This window comes from Artibeus jamaicensis, unplaced genomic scaffold, assembly GCF_021234435.1.
Source record: "Artibeus jamaicensis isolate MK-2021 breed Jamaican fruit bat unplaced genomic scaffold, CSHL_Jam_final contig_2377, whole genome shotgun sequence".
Lineage (NCBI taxonomy): Eukaryota > Metazoa > Chordata > Mammalia > Chiroptera > Phyllostomidae > Artibeus > Artibeus jamaicensis.
The window spans coordinates 838,347-857,463 of record NW_026521496.1 but is presented as its reverse complement, the minus strand read 5'-3'; the positions used below and the strand labels follow the sequence as shown (position 1 = coordinate 857,463).

The window sequence follows — 19,117 nt, the reverse complement described above, 5'->3', positions numbered from 1 at the left end:
AGACTAAATTTAGAGTAATAAAACGGTAAACAAAAATGCAAAATCACTGTGGCCTGAGTGAGGTGGCTAGGGAAGGCGTAGAATCACAGATTGTTGGAGTTGGGACTTGAAAGGTCTAATTCTCTTAACCTTGTGACTGAGAGCAAGCGGTATTTAAACCGAGCCTGGAAAGACCTGCAGGGTTTCTGGATGAGGGGAGATCAAGAGGTCGGGGTTGGGGCGGTAAAAGCAGGGAGCAAAAGCCCGGGGGTCGTGAGACTCGGCGCGGTGAGTAGTGATCAGTGCTACCTGCAGGCTTCTTTTCTAACTTCCTTTTTCAACCTTTATTTTCAGCTGAGTCTTTCTTGCTTCTGCCTTGTGACTTCTCTGTGCACGAGGGAGCCTTCCCGAGCATTTAGAAAACCTTTCAGCTCCTCGCCCACCAAGGCCGTTCTGAGGCACCAGTCTCCACGCCACCCCAGCCCGGGTTCCCACAGAGTCACCAGCTTCCTCAAAGCGCACCACTGTGCCCGCCTTCCCAAGGCCGCCGATTCAACAGTTTCTACGGAAATAAAGTACTTGAGGGAGTTCTTTTGCGTTTGGTTTGGGTCGGAGTGAGAGATGTTTAATCTGTGCCTTTAGTCAAAAGTATAAATGCAGTAAAGACCCGTTAATTACCATTCTGGAAATTCCAATTCTTTAGGCCTCGAACGCAAACACGCACCTTTCTTTTTAGATTTGAAGTCATTGTGGGCTTCCTAAAACTACTTCAGCAGGAGAAATCAAAAGAAACAGCCTCATCATCATCCTGACTGCACAGCGAGTGTGGAAAACTGAAATACTCATTCGAGGCGTCAAAAATAAACCTCTGAAAGCACATTGCCTACGGTGACACATTCTCCGCCTCGGGGCGGGAGGGGGCTCAGAGGACGGGCGCGGGCAGGGCAAGGCGGACAACGAGCCCCAAGGGAACTGAGCGCAGCTGCCAGGACCCCAGGCTCCCGCCCCGCCTCCTGCTTGTGGCTCCTCTGGCTAGGTGGAGGCGGCGCTGAGGAGGGCTGCAGGGGCGGGGGTGAAGCTGTGGGCGCGTCGTCTCCGGGAGTTGAGCGAAAGCTGCTTGAGCCACACGCTGAGGACGGAAAGGTGTAAAGCTGGGAGAAACCGCCCTCAGGAGGTTTGGGTGCAAGGGCTTGTGGTGGGTTCCAGGGGCTGCCGTGGCCGAGACGGCTGGCCGGAGGCCTGAGCATTGGGAGTGTCCTGCCGGGGCCTGGCACTCGGGCTTCCCACAGAGAGGGTGCAGCTGCGTGGGAGTCACCTTCCTTAAGAGGACCGAAAGCCCCTGCGGCACCCGGGCTGTTTCTCTGAGGGTATTGGAGTCGTGGCACGATGAGGAGCAGGAGTAACTCGGGGGTCCGGCTGGATGGCTACGCAAGGCTGGTGCATCAGACCATTCTGTGCCATCAGGTAAATTAAGTGTCGCCTGGGACTCTGGGTGAACCTGTGTGTGTGTGTAGCAGGTTCTCCTGTCCCCTAGCTGGAGGTCAGGCACCCTTAGCCACAGGCCCTGAGTCATGGCTTCTGAGCCCCCTGCCTGCAAGCCACAACTGGGTTCCAGGGTACAGAGTTGAAAGATGTGTTGAAGTTTATTGACAACCCTCCCCAGGTTTGGGCGTCATCTCCTTCCCCTCCTTCCCCTCTTGCCAGAGAAAACAAGGTATGTTTAGCTATCTCAAGACTATACTATTGTGAACATCTGAGGTACCTTGTATATATTGTTAATTATATTTTAAATACTTTTTTAATGTTGGTTTATCGTTGGTAGCTCATTCTAACTGGAAAGTTAAAACACTGCCTTTCTTTTAATAATACCCACACCTCAGAGTTCTAAGTCTTCAGACAGTTCTTTCCTCTTATTCAAGATAACATTTGCTTGCACTTGGTCAGAGGAAGAGGTTGTTAATACTCAGGACTGAGGAAGTAGAAATAAGACCAAAGTCCCTAAGTATTTCATTTGATAGAGTGCTTCGTAATATTAACATGCTATGGTTACCTGCCTGTCCTCTTTTTCTTGGCCTTGCAGAATCCAGTGACTGGCTTGCTTCCAGCCAGCTATGATCAGAAAGATGCGTGGGTCCGTGATAACGTGTACAGCATCTTGGCTGTGTGGGGTTTGGGCCTGGCCTATCGGAAGAATGCAGACCGAGATGAGGATAAGGCAAAGGCCTATGAATTGGAGCAGGTACTCAAAATAAGGATAGAAACACATTTAGAGCTCTGTGGTGGTGTGTTGGGTTGGGTTTGTGTATGTGAGGAAGATTGAAGAAAACATAGCCTAGCCCGTATGAGTTAAGAGAACTCTATTTTGCCTTTTTTCCCACCTTCCTAAAATTATTCCAAAAAATCATTCCTGTATTGTACTTATTTTTTTTGTAGTGGAGACTTGAGACTTGCTGATTCTGGGAAAGTAGGTAGTCTGTTCTGTTACAGTGGAAAATACTATCCTGGAATCTTTGCTAAAATGTATAGTCCTCTTTATAAGTAAATGTATTTTGCAGTATCCAACATACTTCTTATTGAGATGAATGTTTGGTGGCAGGTATATACAATTTTACTTCACTTTTGAAAATGATAGTGGTATCTGTTTTGCGGTAACTGATTTTGCAGTATCCAACATACTTCTTATTGAGAAGAATGTTTGGTGGCAGGTATATACAATTTTACTTCACTTTTGAAAATGATAGTGGTATCTGTTTTGCGGTAACTGATACAAATTGGCAGACCTTCCCAATTACACAAAAGTAAAGACTGTTTATTTGTTAATTTTTATACCCGTGGCCATGGTTGCAGAGCCTGTTCTTCCCCCCTCTTCACAGCAAAGTAAGGTCAGAGTCAACAGAGGCCTTTAAACTAACTTTTAAAGCCCTTCCCCTCTGTAAAGAAGCATTCTTTCTAAAACTGTTTAAACACAGGGTGCTTTGTCTTTTTGAATACCAAGAAAACAATTCTGGGCTAATAGGACTTTTAATGGTGAGATACTCTGCTGTCAGTTGTAAGGTATATTTGAATTATTTTCCATTGTGGTTAAGATTCTCTCCATACCAGCCACTTTTTCAAGTGGTGTCCCTTAGACTCAGGCAATCCTAGCTTCAGTATTCATCTATAAATCAGAATATTGAGATTGGTTATTATTAAGGGCACCACCGTGTTATGGGTTGCAGTTCTTGGCAATAGGGAACTTTCATTGTGTTGTCCTCTGCAATAGTAGGCATTTGTTATTCTTTCAAGCCATTATTGAGAAGTACTTAGGCCCATCACAAAATAAGGTTATCAGAGTTTTTACTTTAGCCCAGGAAGTACAGATCAATATTTTTATGACTTATATAAATAATGCATAGCCATTGTATGAACTTGGAAAATTTAGAGAAGTGTTAAAAATCACCTGTAATACTATTCCCTACCACCACCACCCAAATCCTACATACTATTTACTATACATTCTAGTTACTATACATTTCTCAATTACCCCTGTATATCCTGTAGCCTCTCAAACTCATTATGTCTGAAATGCCACCTTTCCTGTTAAAAACGAACAAAATGGACTACCAAACAACGGCAACTCACTACACAATTCCTTTTTCTCTTATTGGTGCCTTCAGTATACTGGTCATCTGGGTACTGTTACATATAACATTTCCCATGGTGTGTTCCATAGAATACTAGGTCAGTTAAATTTGGGGCTATGTTAAATAACAGGTTTCTTTACTCCATAATTTCTCATAGCCTTTGATGTCCTCAAGTGTATTACAGTTTTTTTCAGAATTTCCTGGACTAGTGTTCTATAAAACAGGGTTTGAAAGTGTTGCCTTAAGGGTGATTTTTAACTTGTCCCTTTTGCCTTTGGATACAGGCAGACCAAAATTGATGGATTCTTATAATTTTTTTTTCTTTTTTTAAAAATATGTAAGACAATCTATTTTTAAGAGATTTTATTTATTTATCTTTAGAGGTGAAGGGAAGGAGAGAAGGAGGGAAGGAGAGAAGGAGAGAAATATCAATGTATGGTTGCCTCTCCTGTGTCCCTTGCTAGGAACTGGCCTGCAACCCAGGCATGTGCCCTGACTGGGAATTGAACCGCGATCTTGTGGTTCACAGGCCCGCGCTCAATCCACTGAGCTACACCAGCCAGGGCGTGATTCTTCTAATTTTTTTTTCTTGAATCCATTCCCTCCTTTCTCATCCCTTCTGCCTCTAGTCTAAACCTTGATCACTTAACACTGTTGTGAAAACCATACTTAAATTATGTCATTTCCATTCTCTATCTATCTGTGGCTCTCATTTTCCAATAAGAAAAATCTTAATGTTTTGGATTGATAGGCAAGGATTTGTTCCTAAACAGTATTATATCATGCTGGTATTCTGCATTAGACCCTGAGTCCCAGCCACATCAGTATCTTCATTAATCTAACAATTCCTAATAAAAATATCTTACATTTGTATAAGTACTTTTCATTGTGCTACACACTTCCTCACAATTACGAGTATTTGATTTTCACAACACCCTGTAAATTAGATATTATTTTCCATAATTTATAAGTGAAGGGATTGAAGCAGGCTAGAATTTGGTGGCAGTATGACTACAACTTCAGTCTAATCACTTTAGATTCAGTCTTTTTCAAACTTTTCCTCCATGGATACTCCCACCTCCAAATCTTTTTATGAGCTGCTTCTCCCATTTGTGAGACATGTTCTCTTCTAATCTGAGCCAATACTCTTCTTTCAAAGCTCAGCACCAGTCCCACTTTTTCTGTGGCTCCTATCCTCATAAGCCACTCAGTGATCACTTCTTTCTCAGGACTAGCTTCTTGGGGTTTCTAGATCACTTATGGTATGCGCTTGTTTTCTATTTTTCATTTAGCACACTTTACATAATTGCCATGTGTCAGGTCCTATAATAGATACCAAATTAAATGGGACAAAATTTGTATTTAACCTTGATTTTTTATGTTTGAAGATTTTTTAGGATTTATCTTTTATTTTTTCTCCATTATCTCTTTTTTAATTGTTGTTCAAGTACAGTTGTCTCCATTTCCACTCTACCACGCTCCCCTGACTCACCCATCCCTGCCTCCCACCCTCGAACCTACCCGCTTTGGCTTTGTCCATGGGTCCTTTATATATGTTCCTTGATTGCCCTTCCCCTATTATCCCTCTCCTCCCTCCTCTCTGGTAACTGTCAGTTTGTTCTTTATTTCAATGTCTCTGGTTGTATTTTGCTTGCTTGTTTTTTTTATTGATTAGTTTACACTTTATTTACAGAAGAGATGTTGAAAAAGTAAAATGAACATATTTGCAAGTACTCTTTATCTACATTCCCTAGTTGTTAACATTTTGTCGTATTTGCACCTTCCCTCTCTTTAAGCACATGCATGCACACAATTTATTTGACAAATTATTTGAGAGTTACTTGCAGGCATGGAATATATATATTCAAAATACAGCCTGCTTAGTCCACTGACTTAAAGCTATATTTCTTGTTTTAAAGATTTTATTTATTTATTTTTAGAGAGGCGAAGGAAAGGAGAAAGAGAAGGAGAGGAACACCAATGTGTGGTTGCCTCTCATATGCCTCCTACTGGGGGCCTGGCCAGCAACCCCGGCATGTGCCCTGACGGGGAACTGAACTGGGGACCCTTTGGTTTGCAGGCTGGTACTCAATCCACTGAGCCATCCCAGCCAGGGCTTAAGGTGTATTTCTGAATATAGTCCCTTCCCTTTTTCTTAAGGAGTTCGTAGTTTGATGGGGGAGACAGATATATAAATAAACAGATATATAAACAAAAGGACAGTATCTGTCCTAATACTATATATAGAGGAGATAAGTACAAAGTTATGTGGGAACACACAGAGGGGGGAGTATCCAATTTCCTTGAACAAGGCAAGGAAAGATTCAGAGGAGTTGGGTTTTAAAGGATAACTAAGAATTATTAGGTAGACATGGTTGTAGTGTAGTATTTTCTTTAAAATAACAGGTTTGTCCTGTCTCCTTTGTCATTAAGTTCCACAAAACCTGGTAGAGTATTTTGAATATTTTAGATGCTCAAAAAGTATCTGATTGTGCATAAACCTGGAGGGAGAGATACTAATACTTATATAGATATGGTTGTACATAGTTACATACCTTTACACAATCAATTTACAAGTACATAGATCTATATCCTCCAAATGAATAGGTGAGAGGAGGGTGTCACTTGGTGTGCTTATAAGCCTTGGGATATGAATACATGTATAGTTAATACCACCTAGTGCACCTGAAGTGAATATGGCCAGCTTAGGGGAACACAAAATCCAGATAACTCCCCTTTATTTCTACCTCCCCATGCTTCCTACTAATTTTATCCTATCCTGACTTGGAAGTTGGAAGGAATTTGAGGACAGAAATGGCTGACAACAGCTGTTTCAAGAGGACAAAAATGGATGACAATCAGGAATCCTCCCCTAGGTCCATGATTCCCTAGGTTTTCTGTTTAAATTAAATGTAGGTGGGAATAGCAGGGCTGGATGATAAAGAGAGTTGAAAGGATGTGATAGAAACCTGTGAGTGTGTGGTAACATGTAGAACATAATTCAGAATTGAATAAAGTCTTCCCACAGTGAGAAGGCTGTGTTAAATGCTTTCTGTAACAGGGTATATTAAAGGACAATGTCTTTTATTAGGGTCAGAGTAATGATAGATATTTTTGTATAGGAGTTGCAACCAGTTTCACTACTTTATAACAAACGCTTCATGATTTAAAAGGTGACAAGATCATGTTCTCTCTCTCTCTCTCTCTCCCCTTCATCTGTAAGGGGAGGAGACCATTTATAGATAGAAACTACTCTCCCAGTAGCTTTGTAAGTATACACTTTTTATTTTTCCTTCAATAAAGTACTTCATAAAGACTTGGAGCATAATTAATAGGTACTTATTCTTATCATGCTTATCACTAAAATATTTTGAAAGAATATCAGAACAGTGCATCTCCTAAGTAGATTATTTTGCAGAGGTGTCCTGAAGCCACCTCTGAGCCAGCATTCCCTGGAGTAACCTGGTTGTATTTCTTCTGGACTGTGAAACAGAAAGCTTAGAGAAATTGAGAGACTATTTGGTGATGTTCTTTCAAAACATATTGCCTATTCATGCCATTGTTTATGGGCCCTTCTAGTGTCATTTAGTATAATTAATATAGGATAGGATAGAATAGGATCATGTAGTATCATATGGTATTGTATTACTACACTATATTATAATTAAATATAATTATTATTACTATATTATATTATACCAACTAGTATACTCTATAGTTGGTAATCAGAATTTTAAAGTACTGTGATTAGAAAACTGCTTTAGAAATTGCCAGGTCCTAGTAAGAGAAATAATGACTTAAGAAGTTGTGGCTTTTTTCTTTGCATGGAAAAGGGGTTGAGTTGTACTAACAATTGCCCTTTATGTACCACAATTTTTTGATCCATTCATTTACTGACGGGCACCTAGGTTGCTTCCAACTCTTGGCTGTTGTAAATTGTGCTGCTATGAACATTGGGGTGCATAGGTTCTTTGATATTGATATTTTAGGATTCTTAGGATATAATCCCAGCAGTGGAATTCTATGCTGCAGAGAGAAAGAAGGAGCTACTACCTTTTGCAACAACATAGATGGAACTGGAAAGCATTATGCTGAGTGAAATAGGCCAGGTGCTGAAAGAAAAATACCATATGATCTCACCTTTAACAGGAAGCTAAATAACAAAACACACAAGCAAGCAGGAAAAAAAATAAAGACACTAAAATAGAGAACAAGGGGACAATGACCAGAGGGGAGAAGGAAGGGAAGTTAAGGGGGAAAAGGGGGAGGGATTTGGAGGAACAAATAGGAAGGACACAGGGACAAGAACTAAGGGGGGGGGAAAGGGGAGGGAGGGGGGAGCAAGGGGGGGGGAGGCTGGGATGGGAGAAATAGACAAAAAAACTGTACTTGAAAAATAACTAAATAAAATTAATTAAAAATTAAAAAAAAAACAATTGCCCTTTACAGTTTTTCTAAATTGACGATCATTTTATTCTTTAGGAAAACTGTCCAGATAAATATTTCTGTGGACTATTGAAGATAAGCCTTGGCTAGTTTAGAAAAGAGTGAACATGATAATGTTGGCTTTTCTAAGCCATGAGATATATTTTAGAATATCCTCATAGCTTTATGATTTTTGAGTTGACTCACCCATTTTCTCCAGGTGAAATATCCTCTAATAGGTTGGTTGGCTTAGTTTTACATGAATGTATTAGAATTTAGACTTTTTAACTTGGAGGAGTCACCAACTACAGCTTTTGATTCCACTTTTAGCTGCAATCTGCTCTTCTGTGTACTTATAAAGTAAATGCCATGTAAATAGGAACCCAGGATAGGGTTACTTGTCCTCAAAAGGTCATGTACCAACAGCAGTTGCTGAGTAAGTGTTCTTGCATCTAGGGATGTTTATAACACTCTTGTTTCCATTTATTTCTGCAGAGTGTAGTGAAACTGATGAGGGGACTGCTGCACTGCATGATCAGACAGGTATTGTTAACAGCCCCCTCTGTAATAAAAGCACATTGTTGTACTTTCTTCACCCCTTAGGGAATGTTTATATCATATATGTACATATTTTTTTCAATTTCACTAATAGTACACACTAATTTTAGAGAAGTTGTAGAATTGAGGGGGGGGGGGAAATTTCACCCATGATTTTACCACCCAGTTACTACTGGAATGTTTCCTTCTAGTCCTTTTTTCACTTTTTTACAAATGATTTTTTAATATACTTCATCATCGCTGTACATGTAATCTATATTGAGTAAATGATGATACAATTCTATAAGCCCATCTGAAACCCTTGGGACCTGATAAATTTTAAAATTCAGATTTTTTCAGATTTTAGAAGGCACTATAGCATGTGTACCATGTAGTATGTTATGTCCTCAGCAGGTCCATAACAGCACTCTATTATCAAAAACATTAATCTCTCTGTAGGGAAACATGCATTTTCATACTAATAAAATAAATAGAAACTACAAATTTCCCTATGTCAAAACGAATTTTGATGCAATACTTAGGAGAAAAAAAACCTTTGGGAGTGTTCCAGATTCTGTGATTGCAGGTAAGGAGTCAAGGACTTACATCTCCTTGCATTAATTTGCATTTTCCTGATCTTGAATTAAGTTGAGCATCCTTTCATGTGTAGATTAAAAACTTTGCATTTTTTCTCCTATTAAATTGTCTCTTAGGTCTTTTGACTATCTTTCTTTTCGGTGACTCTTTCTTGCCTATTGGAGGAGTTCCAGAACATTATGGTTATCCATCCTTTGTCACAAACCTCAAATAATTTTTAGTAGTCTGTGGTTTATCTTTTAGGTATTTATGATATTTTATATTAAAAAATGTTTTATTTTTCAAAAGTGCTTTCCCTTTATCCTAGGAGATTTACAGAAAGTTGCACACCTTGAAACTGAACTGATTTTCTTGAAACCAATATTGCATTTTATTAGAAGGAAAAATTGAGGCCTGGATTAATAAAATAACCATTCACAGGCATTCAACAAGTCTAAAATACGAAGAAATCAACTCTGCCTAGTTTAACCTTTTTTACTAGTACTCTCTCTATTGGACTATCTCACAGCCATCATTTCTTATTTTTGTCCTCACTTGCTACTTTCTTTGGTATTTGAGATATTTGCATTTTCTATCTTATCAAATAGGTTTAAATTCACTAATTTAGTGGACCATATTTAAAGGTATAATATTGGGTTGGCCAGAAAGTTTTTTTAGTTTTTTCCATAAAGTAAAAGACACATTTTTTAATTTACACCAATAATTTTATTGATTTGGATATTTCGAGTATGTCAGATGTCTCCCATGTGGTATAATGTTAATTGTTTTCAATTAATGTCTCAATTTGATCACTATCAACTTCCTGGTCTGCCTGATGGAGTATCATCCAGAGAGAAATCTCTAGCATGAAACTTCGCAAACCACTTTTGACATTTTGGATCAGTTATAGCACCTTCTCTGTACACTGCACAAATCGTTTGCGTTTCAGCTGCATTTTGATCTCTCTCGAAATAATAAAGCATAATATGTCAAAAATGTTGCATATTTTCTTCCATCTTCAATATTAAAATGGCTACATAAAACTTTACCAATTTTGATAAGTTTTTTTTAATGCACGCTAATATGACAGCTGTCACAGTACAATTTAACAAAATTGTTTGAAGCATTACTAGGGCCATCTTACAGAAAAAAAAAAACAAATGAACTTTTTAGTCAATCCAGTATCATTTGTCAGATGCACACATAATGAAATCTACGTTTCAGGAACTGAGTCTTTCAGTTAAGAGCACTGCAGCAGTGTTTTATATGGGTTGCTTTTTCTGCATAGCCATCTTTAACTGTTTTCATTTTCTTCAGGTGGATAAAGTAGAATCCTTCAAATACAGTCAGAGTACCAAGGATAGCCTCCATGCCAAGTACAACACCAAAACCTGTGCCACTGTAGTAGGTGATGACCAGTGGGGACACCTGCAGTTGGATGCCACCTCTGTGTATCTGCTCTTCTTAGCACAAATGACTGCCTCAGGTTGGTACAAGGACAGAAGTACTGGGGGCCACAGCATTGTAGAGCTCTTGCTCTACCACAAGTGGCTTCTCCAGAAAACAAAACAGCTCTTTACATTGCTCAAAGATGCACATTGGAACCACAATATTTTGAAAATTGTACAAGGAGAAACAATTTTTTGAGATCTAGTTGGTATTCCTTTATGTTGAAAAACAAGTCTGGGATACTAATTAGTACTTTTAAATTGAGAGCCAGGAATTCTGGGGTAGATTTCCTTTAGATGAGTATTTTTATTTTTTATTAATCCTCAGATACCATGAGATGAGGAAGAAGGACTAGGGTTTAATTGCTTGTTCTCATACTACATACACTGACAAGCTTATAGTTAGTATTAACATAAATTGAATCACCTGCTTTATACTACTCTGTATTAATATATTATAAACAAGGCATCTCTCTGCAGGCCTCTAAATTTTATTAAGGGGATTAACTTAGGAGTCAGAATTCAAATGAATAATAACCCTTTTCACGTGGCTTTGTTACTACTTTTAGATGCTTTACCTGAAAAGAGGAAAGCATAAGAATGAACATAATTCCCTTTTATGTATTCTATATAGAGGAAGACAATAAATCTGATGATAATCAGTTTGTAAATTAAACAGGACCTTTCCCAGACTGTCCTGAGATAAAGTAAATGCACTTGTCACAATACCACATTTTTGACATTGTAATTTTTTTATCTTCCTATCTGGTTACAGAGCTACTTGGTACTAAAACCATTCAGGGTGAGAATTACTTCAGAATACTCTTCTTCTCCTTTTCTTGCACAAATATATTTTGGTGATAAAGCCTTCCTTTTATTCCCCTCCAGAACACACATCTCAGAGGCAGACTGACCTTTTCTTAAAGTTATAATATGGCTACTTATGTACTCCCTTCTTTTGGAAGGGTGGTTTCTCCCTGAATAAATATCTTTTTAGGTTTTGTTTTAAAAAAATAGAATGGCAGATATAACTCCATTTCTAATATTCTTTCAATACCAACTCTGGAATTTTTTTTACAAAGCAAAAAGTATCTACATGTCCCTTGTGGTTTTTCATTTTGAGCCCAGAAAAGAAGCAGAAATATACTAAAGAGGCTTATAAGAGACATATTCATTTATTCAACAAATGTCATCTCTTGATTCCTGACTTAAAGTTTGATTTTTAACTCAATGAGTTGATTTTGATAGGAGCTTGGAATAAGATGGATATTTTTGATCAGGCCCTTGAGAAATAAGTAGGAATAAGTAGATATTCACAAGTCAGAAAAGGGAAAGGAACAGTATGACCGGAAGTACAGAAATTTAAAAAGTATTTCTGTGTTTAGAGTGTAAGACAGATCTGGAAAAATGGCAGAAAGGTGAAGCTACAGAGCTGTGGCTAGCTGTTTAAGGGTCTGTGTGTTAACTGTGTATTAAGACAGTTTTAGCCCTGGGTGGTGTGGCTCAGTGGATTGAGAACCACAGGGTTGCCAGTTTGATTCCCAGTCAGGGCACACGTCTGGGTTGCAGGCCAGGTCCTCGGTAAGGGGCGCATGGGAGAGGCAACTGCACATTGATGTTTCTGTCCCTCTCTCCCTCCCCTCTCCTCTCTCTAAAAATAAATAAATAAAATCTTTTAAAAACCCCTAAAACTATAAAAGTACCAGAAACATTCATGGGATAGAACTTTTTAATAAAAGTTTTCTGAGAATAAAAATGTACTGTAAACAAAGTCAGGGATCAAAAAACTAGAAAAATACTTGTAACATGTATGATGGCCAAAAGGCTAACTTTCTTAATATTCACTGATGTATTAATAACAGAAAGACCAGCAATTCAATATAAATTGGTGGACACAACCAAATAGTTCATAGGAAAAGAAATACAGATGGTTTACAAACATATAAAAAGACTTACAACCTTATTCATAATAAAAGAACTTCAAATTAACAAAGAGATTCTATTTCTCATCCATTAGAGTGGCGAAGATCAACACTTATTAAAGCTTGTGTTGATGTAGTTTAGAGAGCAGGTAGTTAGTGCTGTTTGGTATGTAAACTATGCAATTTCTTTGTGGAATAACTTAGTGATAATTATCAACATTTAATATATACATGGTAAGGTTATGGTATACTGATATTTGCAGTTTACCTTGACAGATATAAAAAATGACATGGTCTGATGGATGGATAGGTATGAGATAGAATATTATAGTAAAATGTTAATGGTTTAGTCCAGATGGTGTGTACACAGGTATTCACTGTAAAAATCTTTCATTTCTTTTGTTTGTTGAAAAATTTCTTAATAAAATTTTGGAAAAAATGCGTAAATCTGTAACTCAGCAATTCTACTAAGAATTTACCTTGATATATTGGTACATGAGCACAAAGATATATAAATACACAGATATTCATGGTGGTACTGACTGTGGTGATAAAAGATTAGATACAACCTAAATGCTTTGCATTATTAATGAACTGGTTATATCAGTAGGCATTCAGTGGAAAGCTGTGCAGCTGTTAAAAAAGATGAGGCAGATATACTTTAAATCTCTCCAAGTAATACATGAAAAAAGTCAAGTGCAGCATAGTATGGTACTACTGTTTGTGTAAATTTTATATAGCATAATATATTTCAGAAAGGATACAAAGCAAACTGGGAAGACTTGTTTTTGCCAGAGAGAAGACTTGACAGAGTGGGAGTGATGTGATTCCGGGTGGAAGACTTTCACTGTATACCTGTTGGTATTCAATAAAAATAAGAGATGGGGAAGAAGAGAGGAGATAAATGTCATTTTTCTTTAATCCTCATATGAGGATATGTTTATTGGTTTTAGAGAGAGAGGAAGGGAAAGAGAAACATCGATGTGAGAGAGAAATGTCTATTGATTGCTTCCTGTATGTGCCCCAACCAGGAATGAAACCTGCAACCATTTTTGGTGTACATAACAATGCTCCAACCAATTGAGCCACCTGGCCAGGGTGAGACATGTTACTTTTTAGACAAAAATGGATTATACTGTACATATTGGGAGGCAGTATAGCATCCTTGGTTAGGCAGTATAGCATCCTTGGTTAGGATCTGAAGTGATATAGAAGTTGATAGTCAATTGAGTCCTATTTATTAGTTACATGACCTTAGTGAAGAGAAAATAGAAGTACCCCCCTCTTAGGGATGTTGTAAAAAGTAGGTGGGTAATTCATGCAAACACTCCATTGTATGCTATAACTATCTGTGTGTAGCCTACATTTAGAATAATTCTAATTTTTACTCCAAAAATAATGGATTTAGTTCTCTTAAGAATTATAATGTATATCTACTTATTGCTCAGTATTTAGACTCTTTCCAACTCTTTTATGAGATATTTGCCTTTTTCCAGATGCCTAGGTTTGACATTTAGACGGATTATGAATTAGTTACCTATAAAATTAAGAGCCTGAGACTTTATATTAAAACCTACAAATAATAGTTAAAATTCTTCCATGTTAAAAATATGCTGTTATCTCACTTAGTTGAAGACTAGCCTAAGACTGATTTGTGATCTTATTTTTATGGTTCTTAGTCAAAGTACCTCCCCTTATTCCTAAATGGAAGTAGTATTACCTGGGAATGGTTGGGTCACTTAGTCACTGTAGCTACCTTTAAAACCTGTAGTGATCATTGACCAACTCTATATCTTTATTCTCTTTTTCCTCAGGACTTCATATCATCCACAGCCTAGATGAAGTCAATTTCATACAGAACCTTGTGTTTTACATCGAAGCTGCATATAAAACTGCTGTGAGTACTCATTTGGGAATGTATTTTAAACATGGTGTTTTTTAAATTCTGGGTAATCCATTTTATCTAATGCTGCCCCTTACAGGGAACTAATCTATAAGGCTTCTGACAAAAATTGCCTTCAGCTTCTTTCTTTGATAACCTCTGTCATCCTCTGTTTACCTTCTTCCCAAGGGAGTTACAGAGGCGAGAGAGTCAAGATGCTATGCTTTCATTTCTTGCAAACTGTACAATATCTGATGGTATATATTTGACAGTCTGGGGCTAAATTGTAGTCTTATTCTAATGACTTATGGTCTTGGAACAGGAGCAAGATGGCTAGGGAGTAGTATGGGTTAGTTAGCTACTTAGAAATAACATTTAGTCATGTGTGTAATATTATCTGTAAACATTGATTCAGTATCTACTATACAAACTAGTTACTTTTTCTTATAACTACTATATGAGGTAAATTTATATTAAATAATAAAATATTTAACATCTGTCAGGGATCACTGTTCTGCATTGCATATTCATTGTATTGAAAGTGGCTATATCATAAATAGTCCATTTTTTTACTTAATGGTTTAGTTTTTTAAATTATTTTAGGTGGGAGGGTAAATCTAGAACCTGTCACTCCGTATTTGCCAGAAGGTTAAGTGTAATGTACACATATTTTATGCAAGCACACATTATTTGTTGACTGATCTCTTTGCCTTCTGATACCATAGGCCTGCTGTGGTCCAGGGTGCAACTCAGGGTTCTCTGACCTTTCCACTGCATCTAAGGGTTGCAGCAGTAGAATTAATGATAATTGTGCCTTCTGGTACTCTAATCTTTGCTGCACAAACTAGGGTAGAACTAGTTTGGGGGCAGGTGAGGCTATCCATGGGATAAATATGGCTGACCTTCCTACACCTTTAACTCATAGATTTGATGTGAAAAGTGATGTAAGGTACATACAGAAATAAATGTAAGATGTCTGAGATATATGTGTGTGTACATGTGTTTGCATGCACCTGCATGTGTACATGTGGATATTTTCAAGTTCTTTTTAGTGAGAGGACCTAGAAACAATGACACCACAGTGACAATGAGCACCATTGCTCAAGTCTAGGATTGTAATTATCATTCTGTAATAAAAGAAAGCAGAATTTCCTAGAGAGGTGGTTTATTCCTGGACTGGTATGGGGAAAATACAAGATGAGACTGGAGTATCATGTAGTGACAAAAGTAAGGAAGTGTTCAAAAAAGAATGGGGTAGGTCAAACCTGGAAAAACTCTCTGAGGCCAAAACTGAAACAATTTTAGCAAGAAAATAAATAATAACATTTTATTACAACCCAGAGAATAACCTAAATATCCATAAGTTCATACTGATATAAACAACTGAATAAGTAAATGGGAGAGAAAGGACAATTTTTTTTTTAATTTTATTTAGTTATTTTTCAAGTACAGTTTTTTGTCTATTTTTCCCATCCCAGCCTCCCCTGCCCCTTGCTCCCCACCTCCCTCCCATTTCCTCCCCCCCTTAGTTCTCATCCCTGTGTCCTTCCTATTTGTTCCTCCAAATCCCTCCCCCTTTTTCCCCTTAACTTCCCTTCCTTCTCCCCTCTGGTCACTATCCCCTTGTTCTCTATTTCAGTGTCTTTGTTTTTTGGGTTTTTTTTTTTTCTGCTTACTTGTTTGTTTTGTTGTTTAGCTTCCTGTTAAAGGTGAGATCATATGGTATTTGTTCTCAGTGAAGAATGGCCATTAATGACTACAGAGGTAAAGAAGGAGCTAGAAAATCACTATGGAAACACCACTAGTAATTCTCATAGGCAAGAATCGTACTAATGGATACTGTCAACTGATGATCACTGGCACCAATTCAACACCAACAGGAACCCCAAATTTGGGGTGCAGTGAAGGAACCTTTATTCAGTGCAAAACAGCTCAATTGTGGTAAAAAATAAAATAAATAAACCCCAAGAATCCTTTGTTCGGGGCTCAGAATTTGGAGATTGACTCCTATGGACCCGTGCACGTTAATAAACCTCGTACTCCAGAAAAAAAAAAAAAAAGCACAGTTGTGAAAACAGCACGATTGCGAGGCAGCACTGGAACAGCCCCTTCTCTGGCCAGACTGCTCTGCTCTGTTCCTTGCCTCTGCTTTGCACTGCACAGGTCTGCCCCACCATTCTTTGGTTGACTCCTTTCTGTGCCAGTCTGCTCTGGCGTGCATTGGTCTCCTGCAAGACATCTTCAGTGTTTTAGCTCAGCCAGAAAAATGCAGTCTTCAGCTTTGGTGGAAAGAGAAAGTACCTCCCAGAGCCAGAGGGGAGCTGGCTTATATGGACAGAAGTCCATGTCTCTGGTCCCCAATTGGTCTTTCCTCATGCAAATAAGGACTCCAAATCCTCACAGTTTGATTGGTCCAAAAGGTATTGTCCTGATTGGTCAGAATAGAGTCACTCCGGTTGGTCAGAGCTGTGCAGCTCCAATTGGATGGGGAAAGCCTCAGTCCTATTGGTTGCAATAGGATTCCAGGAACTCCTGTATAAGGAAGGGCTGGCTCAGATGGCAGGAACACAGTGCAAGCAGGCAGTTCAGTGCAGGCTTATCCCTGAAGGGCAGTTTGAGTGAGGGGGGCCCCTTTGTAGAAATGGCTGTTAGGCTCTGTTTTTCTTTTTTTAATATGAACCCAGTTGGCCATCAGAAGCCCTTCTTAGTATGTGTCTTCTTTCTCAGGGTTTACAATGCTAAATCAGTGGGTGGGTGTTGGAAGAGAAACAGGATATTTGTAGTCATAAAGTGTCTCAAGATACTTATTAATTACAAGTTGGAAAATGGTAACAGTAGGATGGAATAACCCCGAAGACACCACCTTAACCAACTGATGAAGGTTAATATGACCAGTGTGATAAAACATAACATTGTGTGACCCCTGATATGATGCACTGAGAAGGGCATAGCATAATGTCTATAGTATCCTTGCCAAAAATGCATAATCTCAATCTAAGCCAGAGAAGACATGAGGCAAAACCAGACTGATGTAAATCTATAAAATATTTGACCACTAATCCACAAATCTTCAAAAAGTGTCAATATCATGGAAGACAAGACTGGAGGAACTGTAAATGATTGGAAGAGGCTCAGGAAGCACAACAAATGTAAGATGGTATTCTGGCTTGGATCCTGGAATATTAAAAACTATTAGTGGAAAAAGTGGTAAAATCCTAATCAAGTCCATAATTTGGTTAGTAGTATTGTTCTGATGTAAATTTCTTAGCTTTGACAGTTGTACTATGATATGTCAGGTGTTAACATTAAGGAAAACTGAATGAAAGGTGTATGGGAACTCACTTTTACTGTCTTTGTAACTTATCTGGAAGTGTAAAGTTATTCAAAATAAACAGTTTATTGAAAGTAATTTTAACTGTTATCTTTATATTATCAAGGGGCCATATAGAACTGTGGTTAAGAATGTAGGCTTTGGAGTGGGAGTACTTGGCCTCTAATCCCAGGTCTGTCACTAATTAGCTGTGTATCCTTGGGTGAGTCACTTAACCTCTCTTTGTACCTCAGTTTTATCATCTATAAATGTAATGATTAAGGAAGATAGTAGTGTAAAGTTCACAGGTTAGTGCATGGTACATTGTCAATGCCACTATGGAGTAAAATTAGAATGGATATTTAAGGTAAAATACCAAGGTGTGGCTTAGGCTCCATTTCCTAGACTCCTTCGGTATCTGCTTTGATGGGAAATTTTGATAAGTGCCTCTCTAGATGGACTACTTAGAATCATGTAACTACATAGTGAGCTCTATGTAGGAATTAGCTATTTTTGCTGATAATGATGATATGAGAAATTCTAGCCAAGAGCATATTTTTTCCCACCATGATCATTAGTCTGACCCTTTGAGTTAAGAGTTTTCCCATCCAAACTATTAAAAACTCTAAAAAGCATGAACTAGGTTAAACTCTAGGGATTAGTGACAGAGAGATATTTGTTTTTTATTCTATTTTGATTGATAACATACTTTTCTACTGAAAGCAATTCATGTAATTTTTTTTATTAATCTAAGACTCAGATATTCCAGGTTGGAAACAAGTTTTATGAATCTTATTTTTAAAAGTTTAGTTTTTCCCCACTTCATTACTACCTGCTGTTTGAGTTGCTTTGAGCTAATTTCCTGAATATTTTCTGGCCAGGAAAGTGATTAAAAAACTTTAGTGTGTAGGGAGCTGGGCATATTTCCCTGCTATAATTCACTCTAATCTAGTTGATTGACCTTGAAGAGCTTGACCTCTGATAAAAACACAAGGTAGCTCTACTCCACAACGTCAAAGTTTAGTATTTGATGCTGGTATTCTCTGGCAGACAATTAGAAGTCTGCTGATTAGAGTTGGGGAAGACAGAAAGAGAGTAGTGTCTACTTGGTAATTTGGAATTTTATTTGGCTGGAAGGTGTGGGGGAAGGAAAGGAAAACAGTAAGTTACTGGTATTGGGCCAAGGATTACAAGAAAAATTTTTGATGAAGCATTATGTAAATGATTTCTTAAGAAGAAGTCATTCTAACTCTAAAACAAAATGCTGGGGAAGAAATATATTAAAGAAAGGAAGCAGAGCAGGCAACGTATGAGTGAAAGGGTCTGAGAAGGAAACAACATGTTTGGATTTGAAACTGGCCAGGAACTTTAGAAAGCCCAATCACACTTTGACTACAATTAAACTGTCTAGGAGT

At 38.1% G+C, this 19,117-nt stretch overlaps 1 protein-coding gene across 3 annotated transcripts in view; it reads left to right on the top strand.

The window, feature by feature from the left end:
• Positions 1 to 1,014: 1,014 nt before the first annotated feature.
• The window catches only part of PHKA1 (phosphorylase kinase regulatory subunit alpha 1), a 148,866-nt gene continuing 130,763 nt past the window's right edge, over positions 1,015 to 19,117 (top strand). For 2 of the 3 annotated variants that reach the window (XM_037145459.2, XM_053662306.1), the window contains exons 1-5: positions 1,015 to 1,443; positions 2,060 to 2,218; positions 8,523 to 8,570; positions 10,458 to 10,626; positions 14,325 to 14,407. In XM_037145459.2, the coding sequence (XP_037001354.1) occupies positions 1,366 to 1,443; positions 2,060 to 2,218; positions 8,523 to 8,570; positions 10,458 to 10,626; positions 14,325 to 14,407 (537 nt within the window). In that variant the 5' untranslated portion in view covers positions 1,015 to 1,365. The remainder of the gene's footprint in view (positions 1,444 to 2,059; positions 2,219 to 8,522; positions 8,571 to 10,457; positions 10,627 to 14,324; positions 14,408 to 19,117) is intronic. The other variant, XM_037145458.2, reaches the window with a different exon arrangement.